General features: G+C 35.4%; 1 protein-coding gene and 1 long non-coding RNA gene across 5 annotated transcripts in view; one reads left to right on the forward strand and one right to left on the reverse strand.

Moving 5' to 3' along the window:
* Positions 1-18,940, forward strand: part of MRTFB (myocardin related transcription factor B) — an 84,928-nt gene that overhangs the window by 52,708 nt on the left and 13,280 nt on the right. For all 3 annotated transcript variants that reach the window (XM_075058627.1, XM_075058630.1, XM_075058628.1), the window contains exons 4-12: positions 99-164; positions 2,633-2,688; positions 3,255-3,330; positions 4,415-4,576; positions 5,145-5,329; positions 11,523-11,663; positions 13,136-13,383; positions 14,940-15,093; positions 17,271-18,296. In XM_075058627.1, coding sequence (XP_074914728.1) covers positions 99-164; positions 2,633-2,688; positions 3,255-3,330; positions 4,415-4,576; positions 5,145-5,329; positions 11,523-11,663; positions 13,136-13,383; positions 14,940-15,093; positions 17,271-18,296 — 2,114 coding nt within the window. The remainder of the gene's footprint in view (positions 1-98; positions 165-2,632; positions 2,689-3,254; positions 3,331-4,414; positions 4,577-5,144; positions 5,330-11,522; positions 11,664-13,135; positions 13,384-14,939; positions 15,094-17,270; positions 18,297-18,940) is intronic.
* The window catches only part of LOC142045300 (uncharacterized), a 33,330-nt gene continuing 18,982 nt past the window's right edge, over positions 4,593-18,940 (reverse strand). The window contains exon 4 of one of the 2 annotated variants that reach the window (XR_012654559.1): positions 4,593-7,733. This is a non-coding gene — a long non-coding RNA (uncharacterized LOC142045300). Of the gene's footprint in view, positions 7,755-18,940 lie in introns of both variants that reach the window. The other variant, XR_012654558.1, reaches the window with a different exon arrangement.

Below are 18,940 nucleotides of genomic sequence, written 5' to 3' on the forward strand. Positions count from 1 at the left end.
CTAAAGTTGAAATACTTGGTATCTTTTGAATAGTATTTTTGTACTTTCAGAAGGATAGTATGCTTACATATGAATGAATGATTGTTTTCTTTTGTCAGTACTTCAGCTGAGGCTACAACAAAGACGGACACGAGAACAGCTGGTGGACCAGGGCATCATGCCACGTAAGACATTATTTCTAGTAATTTGTGTTACTATACTGTATTAATTATGAACTGAATATATAAAATAATGAAGATAAGCATTTCTGTGAGAATCATGAAAAATAACTTTATCATTTGAAAAGCTTTGTAGGATCCTTTTGGTAATCTAAATGAGCATGAAGTAAATTCATCATGCTGAGCAAAGGTTGCAGTTAAAATAGCTATTGTGATGAAAAGGCAAGTATTTGCAGACATAGTCCGATTCTCCTTTTATTTTCTCTCTTTAAATTATGACTAATCTTACTGAAATAAATATAAGGGAGCAGACATCAATAACAAAGCCAGCAGTCTTTAAAGAGTAGGATGGCAATGGTTGCTAAACAAAAACAAAGGACACATAGAAGTTGTGACTTATGCACCAACAGATATATCTTCTGCGTCAAATCCTGCATGATGGTAGCTGTGATGTTACAGGACATGAGGCAGTGGGTTAGGCTAGGTGTTGTACACTACATCATGTGACCTAATGCAGAAGCTTCTGTGCCTAGGCCTTTCTTTTCAAGTATGAATACCTTCCAAGGATATGAGAAGAGGCTTTGGGTTTTTGTTTGGTTTTTGTGGTTGGGTTTTTGTGTGTGTGTGTGTGTTTGTGCGTTTGGGGGTTTTTTGAAAATTTTTTTTATTTTAGAACATTTTTTCCAGTTGCCAGAAGTTCGTGATCAACTTGCCACACCTGGAAAACTGTCCAAATTGGTGTTGAGTTTTGTATTCTTTACCAAAACAAAGATTATATAGTGATAAAAAATAAATCACTGCCTTGAGATGCTTCTTTGGAAGAGTTAAGTTGCTGCTGATCACCTTAGTGTGAAGTGTCTCACTAAGGCAGCAACGTCACCAAGTTCATAAATACAGTTGGAGACGTATTTATGATTTCAGAATTCTGTAATGCTGAGCTTCTGACTCTTTCACCTGGCTACCTACCATCCTTGATAGCTATGCAAGAAGTTATCAGTTCTTCAGTAAATCATTTTTATCTCTAACTTTGTTCTACCACTGGAATTTAATTGGAGATCATACTGCTTTGACAAGCAAATAATGTTTGTAAATTTGGATATTTGTTACATTCGTATGTCTGAGCTCACAGCCAGCACTTGTATTTTGAAAGTAAGTAATTGGCATGCTTTATGCAACTGCACTTTATTGCTAGAGTCCATTTTCTCCTTTATTGATTTCAGTCTGTTAGAGATGATGGTTGTTGCAGCAGCAGCACTTACGATACCTAAAATCAATTTAGGAATCACAAGAAAGTCCTCCTGAATGTGGATATTTAGTGGCCTAGCATTCAACTGCAGTTAACTCTTTCCTTAGAGGTGTTTTGGTGTTCCTCCACTTGGGCTCCCAGTGACTATAATTATTTAGTATAAGGTCTTCTGACTTGTTTTGGAGATCAGCCTGGCCTCAGAATGAGGGGTGCGCAGGAAGCATCGAGAATCCCTAAGTGGATAGCGTGGGATGAGACTAGCTTCAAGATAATAGGTCCAAGTTGTCAAAAGATTCAACTGTGAAATGTGATGTTTCTTAAAACAAACAAAACCCCACATATCAAAATTATGTCAAGTTATAAATAGCCCAGTGTGCACTGGTGAACTCTAGCCTGAAAGCACAGTATCTTAAAGCTGATCTCTTCTTGAAGGTTTCTGAGTATACAGCAGACTTCAGATTGCTTTGCTAAAGCATCTTCACCTTCTGAGGTCCGTAGTGTTGATCATCTTCAAGAACGGAATGATCTGTTTCTTTTTGAGTGAAACCTGGGAAAAAACTTTGGAACTGTCAGAAAGTGTTAAAGATTGTGTTTTGCAGTATCTTATTTCTGCCAAAAGTGTGGCAAATAAGATGGATTATGCCTGCTGCCATTTCACTTCCTTTGAACAATCCAACTGAGATGAAGCACTCTACAATTCATATTATTTCTAGCTGAATAGTGTTTTTTATTCTTTTTGGCTATTTAGCAGCTAACCATCATTCTGTTTTCTAATCTGAACATTTGGGGCTTTTACAATTTTTTTTAAAAAATCAGCACAAATAGTTTTTAAGGGACTGTCCAGTTCTCTCTAGTAACAGCAGGTATGAGGTATAGACAGATAGTAAATATAGTGGAATAAATGAAACAGTATTTTGGCATTGTGAACCTTACCTCATAAAATTTCTACTGTGGAACAGTTTTGGTAAATAGACCCCGGTGTACATAGTGAAAAATGTAACTGTTACATCATAATATCTGTTAAAATCAAATATTCCAAGTATTCTGTCTAGGAGTGTTGCTCATCTCTGTTAAATATATGTGAATACAACTAGGATTAGTCAAACGTAAGCCTGGTCAGATGCAAATGCAACTCAGATGGTGTTAAAAACCCATATACACATACTGATTAGGATATTTCTTTTGGAAATCACTTCCTGTCAATTTAACTCTTACTCTCCCTTCACAGCTTTGAAAAGTCCAGCTGCATTCCATGAGCAGATAAAGAGCCTGGAGCGAGCCAGGGTAAACCACTTTGTGTAAACTTGTTATTAACAGCTGAAAATAGATAATCAGTTGTATGTGATACTAAATTCTCTGAGTGCATGAAAAAATTATTACCATTACAGTAATAACATGTGCTTTTATCTTGGAAGAATACATTAAAATAAAATATTGGTATCAAATCTGAGAGGAACTTCCTTAATCCTTCACAGATCGTGGTAGGGCAATAAACTTACGGTCATAGCATAATACATAGTTACCTCCAGTTAAGTATAGGATACTTGGGTAAATTACGCTTTTGCAGTATTTCTGCAGCAGATCTATACTATTGTGATTTTCTGTGGTGGTATGGGAGCAAATCCAGAAACATTCACAACTTGTTTGGGAAAGACAGAAATTCATTAGCACTGCTTAACTGGTAGAAAAGCAGAACAAAACAAAACAAACCCCTCTACTGCCCATGTTCTAACAGCAATGTCCACCTATCTGAATGCAACTGCAAATATTCATTGATTGGACATCAGTATCAAACTACTTTGATTTTTCTAGTAAACAGTAGTTAATGCTATTTCCTCATTTCTTTAAAGACTGAAAATTTTTTGAAGCACAAGATTCGCAGCAGGCCGGACCGGTCTGAGCTGGTCAGAATGCACATCCTCGAAGGTATGTACCCAGCTGTATGTACCTTTTGAGCTGCTATTAGAAGGAACTTTGGTTATATGCTCGGTTTTCTAGCTGAATTAGGCTTTGATATGAATTATTTCTTAAGGTTTATATGCTCTGTTTCTCTACTTCTGCAGTGTCTGTTGTGATCTGTATTCTAATCCTGTATAGTAATAGATACATCTATGGCAGTGAAAGTATTCTCAACTGTGTACATATTTGCAATTGCATATTGCTTTTATTCTATAATGGTAATTATACCATGGTATATGTACATGTAGTGTATACATTGCTTCAATTTCTACTCATACCCTAAAATAACCTGACAGTCTTGTACTTTTCGTCCATCACCTCCTCCCCAAACAATCTTTAAATTTGACTTTTACCCTGCCTTGTTACTTTCCTTGTTGCTCAGGTCATTTGGAACAGTAGTCTTTTTATGAATGGGGCTGAATTACTGTGTTTTACCGTAATCTTAACAAATAAAGAAATTACCAAATAACTATAATCCAAGTCAATTTAATAGCTATCAGATTTCAAAACATGCATTTTGATACCAAACCCAGATAGGAGTCTCCATATTGATAGATCACATCTGTATTGACAGACTACCTCTGTATTTTCATTGAAATACAATTTTGAAGACCCAAAACTGTGGTAGAAGCTATTTTTAAAGGTAAAGTTTTTAAGATGTTTGTCAAGAGAGAATCCAAAAATCAATGGATTAATTAAACTTTTACCATAGCTCACACTGGTAAACCATTAAAGCAGCAAATGCTATCTTCAGATTATAATTAGCATTTATTTTATATTCCCTGCTTTATTGTTGGACATTATACAGATGTTCACCAAAAGTATTGCTGATGTTAAAAAAGAGGTTATATTTATAGAAAAACATGATCATGGGGATGAACAATATCTACTCATATAATCTTATTTTGGTTATTAATTTGAGAATTTTCAGAATAATAGTTGCCTGCTTTTGATAAAAGTGGAATAGTTATTGCAAAGACAAGACAATGTTGTTTGTCATGAAACTGGAGAAAAGATAGAACAGAATATTCAAATCAATTTATCTTTTTAGAGACCTTCGCAGAGCCTTCACTACAAGCCACTCAGATGAAACTGAAGAGAGCTCGGTTGGCAGATGATCTGAATGAGAAGATTGCTCAGAGGCCTGGCCCTATGGAACTGGTAGAAAAAAATATTCTTCCTGTAGATTGCAGTGTTAAAGAAGCTATTATAGGCAAGTAGAAGTCCCACAGCTTCTATCTGTTATCTATATGGCATTGTGAAAAAATAATAATTTAACTCTTGAGGGTAAAGTTCACTAGAAGAAAACAAAGTTTATTACTACTTATTCTTTCAGCTTCTCAGTCCTAAACTCTGTCATAATTTAATTGAAGTTATCCTATTTTTATTTAAAACTAAGTTAGAATTATATAGTTGGAGTATAATACTGTCTTTGAAAAGGCTTGCTTCTTAATAAAAATTATTACAAAATAACCAAACATAGACATTACTCAATCTGTCATAGGTGTCTGTGTGCACTCTGCATGTTGAACATACCTTTTAATCTCTTATTAAAACAGCTTCTGCTATGCACTTAGTTTTATCGATTCCTTGAATATGATTTAATATGGCTGTCATTATATTAAAAACACAATACATACTTATGTGCCGTATGTTTAGATTGTGCTGAAAACTGGTAATTTTCCAGCAATTAGCTAATTCTGCCACCAATGTCTAAATTTAATTTGTGTAACTAAAAAAAAAAAAAAATTGTTTTGCTTGTTTCTTTGTAAACATTTTAGCAGTTGGACAAGAGAATTATCCTCAAGCTTTGGATGATTATTCATTTGATGAAGACAGCAGTGATGCTTTATCACCAGATCAGCCAGCCAGCCAAGAATCCCAGGGTTCAGCAGCTTCCCCTGGTGAGCCAAAAACAAGTGACTCACCATCACCAGTAACACCAACTGCTACTACGTCAACACAGGTAGAGTTTTTAAATGTTGAAACAAAATCTTCACAGTATGTTCTTTGGTCTGGCACTATAGAAATGGGGCATAGTTTCACATGGAATGAATACATTTGCTGTTGCAAAGAAGTGTCTGGGACTCCCATTTGCTGTTTGGGAGTGTATAGACTAGAACCCTGGCTTAGCTGTCGGCAATGATGAAATTCCCATAGACTGTAGCAAAGCCATAAATTCACTGAAATTCATTATGGCCCATAGAAGATCTACAGCCTTCCCAGAAGTTGTTTAAAAGGTCATATCCATGGTTTACTCCAGCTGTTATTGATTACTTAATGTCTGTCTTCATTCTGGGCAAGGTCTTGAACTCGTTTAGAATTAAACTTAGCTGAAACAACAACAGTTGACGTCAATTCCATTATCTCCAGAAAAGTCCATAAAAAATAAGGTTTCCCACATAATTTAAATGTTGTCTCCTGAAGTTTTAAAATAGTGCCTAAGGAATTGACTATTTAAGAAATGAAAATAACCTTTATGTTGATTTTTCTATGAGGTTTTTAGTATTTTTCTCACATTCCTTACAAAGAAAGGAAAGTAACTATGTCTGCCATGGCAGATAAAATGTTGTCTTTATATTAGAGCATTTAAATGTGTGTGTATTTAAAGAACAGTCCGTTTGAATGAAAACACTTGACTGTTTTCACAAGAATTGCAAATATAAGTTTTGAAAGAGAACTCTTCTTAAAACAATTTAATTTTGTGATTGGAAATGGACAGTAACATCGCCTACCCTATTTTTAAATATGTTATAAAAGTGCTGGTGTAAATTAATTTGCCAAAACAGTAATGAAACAAACATCATATGCTACAAATTAATTTCTTTTATCTTCTATTGGCTAATGAAAACACAGGGTTATATGCATAATCATACAGTAATCTGGATGCTTTCTAGAATATTTTGTACAGTGCTTGCTTCATAGGTCTTTATCTTCACCTTTGAGTTAATCAGTAAGTTTATTCATAAATGATACATGTATTTATTTAAGGGTTACTATGTTTAGCTGAAATAGATTGTTTATGATGTTTTCTGACATACCTTAGCTAGTAATTTTAAACTCACTAACTTAAGCCCAGTTAAGAGGAGAAGGCTTTGCTTTTAACTAGATTTCTGCAACTTTCATGGAACTTTTTCTCTAGACTGAGAAAGAGACCCAAATTAAGGCTCCAGTAGAGGGAAAGGCAAGCAAAGGCGTCATATGTTGTCTGACGGCAACTAGCTTCAGCTTCAACAGTCAGCAAACTCCAAACAAGCCAGCTTTAACAGTACTCACCTCCACTCATGAACAGCTTGTTCATTTGAGACTGACAGAGCTAAGGAAATGACAAATTGTGCTTATATTCCGAGCTATACTTGCCTAGAGGAGCCATTAGTTTGTGTTTATGTGTTGAAATGACATGTTCTATAGTTATCTACTACTATCTACTCTTCTATAGTAGATAGAAAAAAGTATTGCAAAGTTCATATTCAAAAACAATGCTGGAAACAAAGTACGGCACATCCATTTTATTTCATTGTTCCCTAACATACGGATTAAGATGTGAATTGGGTTTTGTGTCGAAAGAATGTAATTTGTGTTGAATAAAACAAACACATGAAATTAGATTCCTAAGTAAAGAGTTAGGTTTCTAATGGAGAGTTAAATAAAAATACTCAAAGCAATACATGCCAAAAGCTTTTCAAGTAGGAAGCATAAGATAGATATGTGATTGCAGCAACAAAATAACAGAGCACTTGAACTTGATTGAAAAAGCACTTCAGATAGAACTTCAATCCTTTGCTTATGGATTTCATAACATATTACAGCTGCTTCTGTGCACAGATCTAAAATGTGAAGTTGCTCTTCTGCAGAATAAAACAGATGCTTACCTTGTTGTTCCTTTTGAAATAAATAATAACAGCACAGCATGTCTCTACAGGAGATGTGTCTGGGAAATTGCTCCTTCATTCTTTTAATTTCCTCTGACAAATTTTACATTTTATTACAACATAAAATACAAAGAATGTTTTGAAAACAGTGGAGTGCAGCCAGAGTTCTTTTCAAGGCTTCCTCCTCCACGCATTTCCAGGCCTCAGAGGATGTAACATAACTTTGAGAACCTTCAGCTCTTGTTGACTGATGACCTAAAACTTGCTTTAACCTGATGTATTTGCATCTGGTAAGCAGTAGGCATTTTATACACCACTCTAAACAGATCAAATTGTGGTGTTCACAATTCTGAAGACATTGAACAGTTATCTTCTAAACAGCTGAAGTATTTTGCTTGATGAGACAGAATATAATGACAGTTTTCTTAATATATTCACTGTAGCTTGGTGACCTGCTAGATGCTTGTTTGCAGTTAGAAGGTCCAGAAATCGTATTATCTGTAGTTGGAAATAGAAGATCTGTTCAAAGAAAATAATCTTTACATTACTTTATGAAGTAATCAAGTTAAGAAGTTGAGACCTGTTAATTTAGGTTTTTAATTTAAAATTTTATCAAGTAAATGATATGCACGGTTCATTGCCTCATCTAACACTTGCAAGTTAAATTGGGAAATCTGTAAAAAGCTTTGTATTTCATGTAGCCATTAATCCTTTGTAGCTTAGGATAACAACTAATGTAAGGAAAAAGTAATATTCTCTATGGCAAGACAAGAAAGTTTAACACCATGATTTTCAAGCAATATGAATTAAAGGGGGGGGGGTTGGTGTTGGGGTGAGGTTTTTTTGGTTGGTTGGTTTTGTGTTGTGGTTTTCTTTTAAGTTATTAACTTTTCCATTTTAAAGAGTTTTGTTGTGCTCTCATTATGGAGTTGTTTTCATAGCCTATATAGGGTTGCTAGATAGTATGTTTGAAGTCAAGTTATTTGTTTGGGTTCAAGAAGGATTAGAATGAGGGATGGTAAAAGATTATGTAATGAAAAAGCTGAAGTATCAAACATTTAAAATACTTTTTAGTTGGGACTTCAGTAAAAGAAAATTTAAGAACCAGGGAAAATCATGAGATCATTAGAATTCTCCTGTGCTTTATGGTAATGCTGTACAAGACAGACTAAGTGCTTTTTTAAATGTTACTGCTGTAACTAGAGTCAGCCTTTTAAATTTGATAGCAACACGAGTGCAGTATGTTGGAATACAGCATCCAGAACCCTTTTTCAAAGGGTAAGTCCCTCTAAAGTCCCCTGCCAATTCTTATGCAAGTCCAGCAAATCACAGATACTGTGTAGATATCAGATGCTTTCCAGAGCAAACACTTTGAAAGTTGGATATAAAAATAGAGGCATTTATATCTTCAGCCTGCCACCATAAACTGACACAACCCCAAGACTGGCATGTGTGCAGTGTTTCAGTGACTAGGCATGGCGTACTAAAGCTTGCAATGTAGTAAAGCAGTATCAGGAGCTTTTCCTCTGGATGGCTGCACTACAGAAGGATCAAAACCACTATACAGTTTAGATAGGTTACGGCAAGCTATCTATAGCTGCCTGTTGGCAGCTGATGGTTGGAGATGCAGCAAAATGTATAAAAGAAACACAGAGATAGAAGGGAAAATTATTATAATTTAATTGTAAGCAAAAGTCAGAGAGCTTAGCGCATGTAGACTGGCAGCTTGATAATTGCCATCCCAGAAATACAGAAGAACCAGGACATAAAGTTGCAAGATGTGTACCAAGTGTTTTTAAGCAAACTGATTTAAGTCCTTTGTGGTACAATCTCATGGAAGAATCGTAGAGCACAAGAAGAAATGAATTAGGGAGAAGTACCCATCTGACTTAATTAGAATGCAAGGTTTTAGAATGTATTCTGAAGAAAAAAGATATTTACTGATAGGAATAGAAGGGAAATGGATGGGTTTGACATAAGAATGGGTCACGTAACAAAAGATGGAAGGCACAGTCAGCACAGAGTTGGATTGTTGTTATGCAGAAAGAACTGGTTGATTTGGCTTTTAGGAGAGAAATGGAACTCCAATAGAATGGAATAGTTCTTACAAAGAAAAATACACAACACCTCTCCTTCCCATGAAAAAGAAATGTGGAAACGTGGGGACTCTGACTCAAGAGAAGACTGAAGAGGAGGACGGTTGGGGTGCAGTGGTCAGCAGTAAACTGACTGTGACCTACTGTGTACTTCCTCTGTAAAGCTGCAAGTATGTCGGAAGAGATGATTCCAGCAGAAGTGTTAATGCCACTATAAGGATCCAGTGAGACCCCATATGGGTTATCCTATACATTTCCAGTTACTTATATCCAAGAAAGACTAATGAAAGCTGTAACACAAACAGGAAAGGATGATCAGAGAATGAAAAACCTCTTTTATGAGAAAAGAATAAAAATTCGTTTGGGTAGCTAGAAAAACAAGGGCTGAGATCTGTTTATGTACAGAGTCTATATCCCATCAGAGGGATATTCACTACAGAAGGAAATGGGTTTTAAATCAGAAAACAATTTCAGCACAGAAAAAATTGATATGACAAAGTTAAGCTCAGTGAAGTTTGGTTGTTATGTGGAAAACTTTGGGGAATTTTCTGGTAGGCGTAATGGTGCCAGGAAAAGAATAATAATAAAAAAGTCCTAAGTCTGTATGCAATTTCCTAAGTTTATAGAAGAAATTACACATGTGATGTTTGTAACAGCAAGGGAACAAACTCGGTGAAGTTCAGGCTACTGGATTGTACCTACACAGTAATATAATTGTGCTGTCAATCAAATACAGAAGAAATGCACCTCCTGGCACAGTCAGAGGTGTGGTTGCCATGAAAATACAATAGGAAGCTGTCTCTTCAAAATACATCTGCTTTGCTGCTGCGTGATCATTCTGAAACAAGATGTTTGTTTTCCTATGTTGATGTTTGACCTTCATGAAGGAGAGGCTTTTCTGACAGTACTAGTTTGGGTGGTGAGATTCTCCTTATTTACACAAGATTCTGACTTCACAGACAGAAAACAGTGAAGGCTTCAATTCTATAGTAATAAAGCAGTATAACTTCAGTAGGCTGCTTCAGTGTATGTGTAGTGTGTCTAGGGTCAAAATTTATTGTTGCTTAAAGCGAAGTAGTAACAAATGGTGGTATCTCTGCTAACAATTGCTAACAATGCATTCCATTCTTCCTTTAATTATTTTTAACCCTTATGTCTTGTTTTATTTATAATTAATAAAATTGTTTGAACTATTTTTCGGTACTTAGTTGCATATAAAAGTATAGAAATTAGTTATATTCTTAAAATCTATAATTCTTTGGTTCTAGAAGCCTTCATATATGAAACTTGTTAATGATAACAAGAAAAGAAATTTAATTGACATAATCTTTTCCCGTAATTATGACTGACTACCTTGAATAGAAGACTTCTTTTTTATCCTTATGCCAGGAGCAAAAGTACTTTAATGACAGCTGTCAGTTCTAGAAGAATTTTGCAATTGCTAAGTTAAGAACTGGCATCAATTAGTTAATCTGATTCTGGGCTACCAACCAGAGACAAATACATGTTAGGAGCAGTTTAAGTAAAATGTTCCTGACTTGAACGGGTGAGGTTACTTCTGAAGGTCCTTCCAGCTCTTTTTTATGATTTTGTAAGAAAGACAAAGAAAAAGTTTTCATGATATTTCTTTTTGTTTTCATGTATGTTAAAAGGAGAAATGAATGCTGCAAATTAAAACATGGTGTAAAGGTTATGAAAACAAAGCCCTTCCTGAGGGCTTTTTTTATATGTTGTTATAAAGCCTTTTTGGTTGTCATTCTTTTTACCTGCAGAAAAAGCAACAACAACAACAACAACAATAATAATAATAATAATAATAAAGAAAAATGTTAATGTTGGAAAAATATTTATTATGATATACTACAAAAATTGATATTAAAATCAAGTTCTGTTTTGCTTTGGTGAAACTAGAAGTAAATCCTATATTAGTAAAAACAGATTTTGGATACATTTACATGTGGTAGTTAAAATGCAAGCTAAGAAGTCAAGGTAAGAAACCAATTTATCTTATTTGCAATATTTGAAGTGTGCCAAAATGTACACAAGAGTCCTGTTTTTGCCATTCCTCCTAAAAATATTTTGTGGATTTGACATGATAGTAAATTGTCTTAACCTTTTCACATTTTTTCAATTATTCAGGTGGTGGATGTTTTTAATGTTTCTCTTTTTCCTTATATTTTTTTAATACTAGTATCCACCTTTAACCTCTCCAGTTCCTGAATTTCTCAAAACTCCCTCTACAATTGAACAACACATTACACGTTCTACTGCTGCAACCACCCTGACCACAAATACTGTATCTGCAGCAAAGCCTGGGCCAACGTTAGTAAAGGTAGGTATCTGTAACAATGGCATCTGAGGACGATGTTCTTAATCTACGTCCTTTTCCGATGCTGTGTTTAATGAAAAAATACATCAGTAATGTTATAGTGCCTATAACTAACAACAACTTTTATTAGTGTTGAGGAGAACATACTGGGTTGTTGACTGAAAGCTTTTGTATGCTAAGATCAACCATTAACACTTGTAGGGACTGGCTCATTATTTCAAGAGGTCCTCACAGTTGACAACATATTTCAAGCAGAATTATGCATTATATTGCAATGGAAGTCTTTAAGAAATAAGGACAATAGATTTTTGCAATATTGAGTTTCTGCTTTCTGTTGGTGAAATTAATCCTTTCTAATCTAGTTTTGTACAGACAATAATTTAATAGGAACAGAGGCAGTCACATTCATAGTCTACCTATAACCAAACGGGTGAACAGCACTGCTCCTTTTCCGCAACTATTTTCTTAGTTTATCTGTTGTATAAGCAGAATGTACTATGTGAAAGAAGTTACTGTATCCTTGTATTTGAATATCAGAAGGACATATTCAGTTCTCTTTTCCGCACTGACCTAAAAAGCATGGAAGAAAGCATGGAAAACTTTGTCAAATACAATTAGAGAGGGGGTTGTGTTAGATGTCGTCTGTAACATTTCATTGCAGCAACTTTGCCCATGGTCTTCAGCTACATGAAATTAATTCTTAGTTAAATGTACAGGGATGACCTCTAATAGTCAATTTCTAGTATAAATTTGGCTATATCCAGTGATATCACCGGACTTGTACCAGCTTAATTAATGCAGGACCTTAATGACAAATTCAGATATCCCCCAAAACAGGCTATCTGTGTAATAGATGTGCATGGATCAACACAGGATTTCTGCTTTGATACCTTCTGTATGACTAGGTAACTGCCTTCAACTTTTCACTCAAAATAATTTCCAAGAGCTTGTAAAGGAAGAGAGTTTTACCACATGTGCAGGTATTGCTAATAAGGATACTGCTGAAAGTTTCATATGAGTAATCTTGTAATCTATAGGACTGCCTGTCTATGCTTTTAATCTAGACCTGTAAGTATTTCTGACCTGCAAGTGTTTACAGATAGTTTAAGATACTAGTTCTTACTTGTACAAAGTGCTAAGTGGCTTTGAACTTACCTGTTTTAGAAGAATGCCTCTTTGCAATGACAAGTCATGACTAGCAGAATCCCTTAGCTTCATTTGTGCCATCTATTAAAAAAAACACTCACAAACTGTGATTTGATGACCCCTTCTTGTGCACAGTATAAGCCTGCTGGAGTACATTAGCTTTTTCAAGGATGGTAAGCGATCCTTTTGGGCAGGTTTGCAGGGATAATTGTATTCAGCAACTCTTTGCAGTAAATGTGCTCCTATATGCTTTATCTTTGTACTTTGCATAACTGCTTGTAAATGAAATGTCTGTTGTATTTGTTTCAATCTTTTCCATCCATGAACAGCAAAGCCACCCAAAGAACCCAAATGATAAGCATCGGAGCAAGAAATGTAAAGAACCTAAGCCAAGGGTGAAAAAATTGAAGTATCATCAATATATTCCACCTGATCAGAAAGGTGAGAAAAATGAGCCACAGATGGACTCCAACTATGCTCGTCTGCTACAACAGCAGCAACTGTTTTTGCAGCTGCAGATCCTGAGCCAACAGCAACAACACTACAATTACCAGACAATTCTACCTGCACCACTGAAGTATGTGAAGCATTGTTTGTGTCCTTTAAAGAAAAGATATATACATCAGTTGTAGACTTTGTGCTGTAGAAGTAAATGTGTTTTACAAATGTTAAGAGACAGCTGGAACCCAAGAAAACTTAAATGGCAATGTGCATTACTGTAGGTATTATTTGCCTCATTTAACAAGGTGATGAGGTGGTTTTCTTGTTAAAATAATCCTGAAGTCTGATAAGCCTTTAAGTAGTCCTAGTTATTTTTGTGTGACATGGAAACAGAACCTCCTACCTGTTAGATGCATTTTTTTCTGACCAGATGCGTATTTGAAATGCAAAAGCAAGAAAGTTTTGACACCATTTTCACTCAAATATGACATAGGTAGGCAGAGCAGAATAGAAGCTTACAGATGATGGCTTTTACAAAAGCATGTACTATTGTTGTGGTTTTTATTGCCTTTTTACATCAGTTTCACAGACCACGTTTTTGCAGTTTACAAATAAGAAGAGTAATTCTAAATTAGCTACAATTTGTATATTGTTTATAGCATCGTCACTAATGCTTATATGAGTTCCTCATCAGTGTTGATCTTTAGCACTTATAACAGTGGGAAGTATACTTTCTGATGTATAGGTAGAAGCAGTCAGAAAAATAAAACTTCAAAGAGTTGCCAGCACTCTATAGCAGAATGAGAAGCTGACTATCTGCAGTGTTTCATTCTCACCATCTAAGACCAATCTTTTCCTAGAAGTGCTTACAGTGTAACATGCCACACAACTCTAAATTCAAATGACTTTCAACTGTTGGTTTTTTTCTAAATGAGTTTTCAACTGAGTTATTTTTCCTCAGCAAGTAAGGCTAGAAAAGTTAAAGATACCATCTGTGGTTATATTTATGATTACCATGTATCCTAACATTTGGACTAGAGATGTTTCTGCCTGCTTACCCACGCTTCTTATGTTCCATTTACTGACATTTCAGAAACATTTCTTCATAAACCAGTTGAATGAAATAAAAGAGCTGACTTATGGTATCTAGTGGAAATGATGGCATTTTTAAATTTTTTACAATTATTACAAATATTTTGAGATCCTTGTAGGATATTCTTATTATAAGTACAGCTGACAAAAATGCATCATCTTCAAAGTAAACTGCCTTCACATCGGTCCTTACTATATATGAATGTTGGACATGTATGTAGGGTTGATACACAGGGTTCAATATTGTGGGGGGTTTTTTTTATTGATGACAAACAAAAAAGTAACTGGTTGCCCTAACTGATGATTAATTTGTATGAACTGATTCTGCAGTCCATAGTATCCTTCAGGGATGCCATGACAATAATAAAAACTATGAAGTATAAATCAGTATGCTCAACTGAAGAGAAAATTAAATATCAACATACTTCTCTGTGCTGTTATACTAAAAATATTTAATTGTTTTGTGTTAAATATCTATTTGTAAAAAAAATTAATTTGTTCATTAACTTGATAGACACTAGATTCAGAATCACAGCTTCTTGATTGAAAACATGTGTTTAGCATTGACATTTTTGTCCCCCTTTTTCTTATCACTTGAAGGCCACTGAATGACAAACAGAGTAACAACGGGAATACACCACTGAATACTTTGAACAACAGTACACCAACATCAGCTGCCAGCTCACCGAGACAGAATAGTAATATTCCTAGTCGGAAACCAGGACCTCTACCATCAAGCTTGGATGACTTGAAGGTAAAAAATAAGAGGGATTTGTCCATTCCTGTGCGCCACTATAGGTTGTAACTTGCAAACTGTTACTGTCAAGAGTAAGCTGGGATATTATTTACCAATGAAAATTGTATTTTTTTCTTAATTGTTTAGAATAATGTTGTCAAAGTTTTCATACACAACTCTTCTAGACTTAAATATTTGTTTTGATTTAGCCTCCTCATGTGGATATGTTCTAGAAATGACATTTCTTTCCCAAAGAATTAGAAGAGGAAGAATAAATTCAGACAGATTGTGTAGGTACATAATTTGATACCTTGGGTAAACTATGAGGTGCACTTCATGTGAAGTTTTAGCCCAGGCAGATTTAAACACTGGAACAGTAATTTCCTCTTGACAATTTTAATATATCATCAATGAAGAGGTTAAGTAGTATAAATTAAAAGATGCCCTAGTAATAACATATTCAGAGAAGTCACTGCTATAAAGCAACACAGAAATAACGCTAGTAAAAGAGAATAGAGAGATCATACCAGAGTCCAACACATCTGAAAATGAACTCTAAATTTCATAAAAGCTTCTTGAAGTTACAAATATAACTGTGTAAACTCTGTTTAAACTGTAATATGAAAGCATTGCATACGATTTTCTTCCTTCAGAAATACATTCACAGGAATTAATACTTTGAGGGACTTAATGAAAATGAATCTGAAGCAGCTTGTGGGGGTTTAGGTTCAGATCATTTCAACAGCAACTACACCAATGTGCCAAACCTGAGCGGAAGAGCAGGGACATCTAGTGGGCAGTTTATTCATTTCTCCCTTCCTTTACCAAGGTGTTGGGTTTCTGAGGGATGGGAATGAGTATCTCTTTTAGACTTTAAAGGACAAAAAAGAGATTTCGGAAGGTCAGATTCTCAAGACAGTAATGTATTGTCGTCAGTTAAAGCCAATCTTTTAATATGAAACAAGTCTATAAAATGCAATTCAAACAACAGTGTTTGAAATAAGCTTTTCAAACTTTAAGTTATTAACTTTTTAAGATATTTAAGTTAATATCTGAATTTGTGCTTTGCAGTAATTAAAGCTGTTCACTTACCCATTTCTGCATAATTTATTGGTATTGCTGCTAATGTGGTAACAGTAACATAAGCCATACTTGCAGACTTGCTGGTGGTGGTTTTAACAATCATCTAAATCAGTTCTGATTAAGAATTCAGAAATACATTGTTGAAAAACAAAAAAATTGGAATGCACTCTTAAGCAAGTGTCAAGGATACTAGACTGGGGGAGACAGCTGATAATCATTAAGTAGACAGTTATTTAACATAAAATTGCTGTGGTTCTTAGACATGTTAAATGGATTGCTGTGAATTTTCATCATTTCCAAATCATGAGGACCTGTAATTTAAAATTCTAGACTGGCAAAGTACTGAAATATTACTGAGGTCACTACCTTTTATTCTTCTGGAGGTGGTTCTAACATACGTATAGCCCAAACACTCTACAGTTAGATGTGGTGTATGTAGATCATACACAGAAGCCATTCATTGTGACTGTTCTTTCTTAATTGGTATTTTGAAGCACAGAATTAATTTACACTCAACACATTTGCACTTCACTTTTTTTCTATCAGATACTGGTTTAATTTTGACTGCTTAAACTTTTTATGTTTGTAAAAGAAAGCCAGGTGGCATATAGCTGTAACTGTTCAGTTGCTAATTAAAGAGAGCGAGCCTTTTGTGTTTGATGGGTCTATTGAATCATCCAACTGACCTGATAAAATTTCTCAGAAATAGATCTATCTGTCTTGATGGTGTAACAAAAGGGTTCAGTGTGCTAGTGTTCAGTGCTTTTATCTGCACTGCTGCCATCATCTACAGGTTTGCTTCAGAAGTTTTTAGCCCAAAATTGGAGCTGTACGATCATTCTCCTATTTTGAATATTTATGAAAAATCAGCATAACTTTGCTACTATTCATTGTACAAACACTGAACACTACTAAGGTTTTGGCCACTTAAACAGTGAAAGTAAGTAGCAGGTCATGGAACTGTGCCCATGGATCATGCATACTGTCAGAACCCTGAGGTGTAATAACTAGTGCATATGCTGAAAAATCATTTTTCTTATTAAGATGTAATGTGGTATGTAAATAAGTTTTAATATTTTATTTTTTTACTGTCATGCTTTATTTTATTTCAGGTAGCTGAGCTTAAAATGGAGTTGAAATTGAGGGGATTACCAGTGTCTGGAACAAAAACAGATCTTATTGAGCGTCTGAAACCCTATCAAGATCTTAATAACAATGGGGTCACTACTAGTAGCTCTGTTACAGTAACCACTTCTACTGGGGCCACAGGTAACACTGGGGAAGTGACTGTGGCATTTCCTGTTGCAACACTAAGTAAACCAGTGGCTAATACAATATCCAGCTTTCCTCCAGAAAAAACATCTACTGGACCTGGCTGCAAAGTAGTAAATACTGAAAACATTAGCTCTCCTTTGCCTATATCTCCCTCTCCTTCAGAACAATCTACTCTAAGCACAGATGATACTAGTATGGCAGATACTTTCACAGAAATTATGAACATGGTGTCACCATCCCAATTCTTAAGTACTTCACCACTAAGAGCAAATATGAGTGATGATAATCAGAATCGCAGTAATGGAAGCATCTCAACTATGGAGTTTGATGTAGCAGAAAAGGACCGCAAGCTTCAAGAAAAAGAGAAGCAGATTGAAGAGCTCAAAAGGAAACTGGAACAAGAGCAAAAACTTGTGGAAGTACTGAAAATGCAACTTGAGGTTGAAAAGCGGGGACAACAGCAACAGTCTCAGACTTCTGGTAACTCAGCTGCTTTGGAACAGAAGCAATTCAGTGCTGTTGTCAAAGATGAAAATGCTCTAACTGACTGCTCTAGTACAAGTCAATCTGTACCTGTAGCTAGTCATTCTTTAGGACAATCGGTATATACGAGTGGCCAGAATCCAGTTGCCAAAAAGGCAGTTATTATCAAGCAGGAGATACCTGTGGCCAAAGCTGAACCTCAGAATGCCATTTCTCAATTTTATGTTAATCCACAGAGGCAGCCGCAAACTGCAGTTGTTGCCCAACCTCAAGCTTTATTAACTACCCAAGGAACTGCACAGCTGCTCCTTCCACTATCTATCCAGGGACCGAATTCTACCACTGCAGTGCAGCTACCAGTTGGAAATATAAAGTTGCAGGTAAGGGTGTTTTTTATTCTTCATCATGTAAACTGCATGGCACTATTTGCATAATTTAATATAAATAGGTAAATGTACTGCTTGTAAGTAACTTAAAAATCAGGCTTAGCCTGTTTCTGCTTTAGGGAAAACAGAAGAAAAACTTAAGAAGCAGTCTCTTTATAACTTCTTCTGGTACTTGCTTTCTTTGCAACTTTTGTTCCCAGATACTCTTTCCTGAAAAGTAATTGTCTTACCGTGTAGTGCCTCCATGCACAGTTGGTTTTGATTTATATCAGCATATACCACCATTCTGTCAACTCCAAACTGTAATAAGAGAGCTACAAACCCAGTACTTTATTTTGAGGTACACCTGTTTGCAAAACATGTGTTAGAACTTCCTTGTGTGGTGATAGCTCATTAGATTTAAAAATGTGAATGCTAGGTTGTAGAACTCCAGCAGAGTTCCAAAAAGAAACCATCATGGTTACACAAATACTATTTTTAGGCTGACTATAGGTAGTATTGGGACATAGCTAGATGAAATCCCCTGCCACTCACATGGTTATTGGGCCAGCAAAGTATTCTTTCAGCTCCAGTATGTACTTGGCTATGGTGGCATGTTGTGGGCCTGGGCTTTGGTGCTAGCATGTGTGCTATCACAT

This window comes from Buteo buteo, chromosome 27 (genome assembly GCF_964188355.1).
Source record: "Buteo buteo chromosome 27, bButBut1.hap1.1, whole genome shotgun sequence".
Lineage (NCBI taxonomy): Eukaryota > Metazoa > Chordata > Aves > Accipitriformes > Accipitridae > Buteo > Buteo buteo.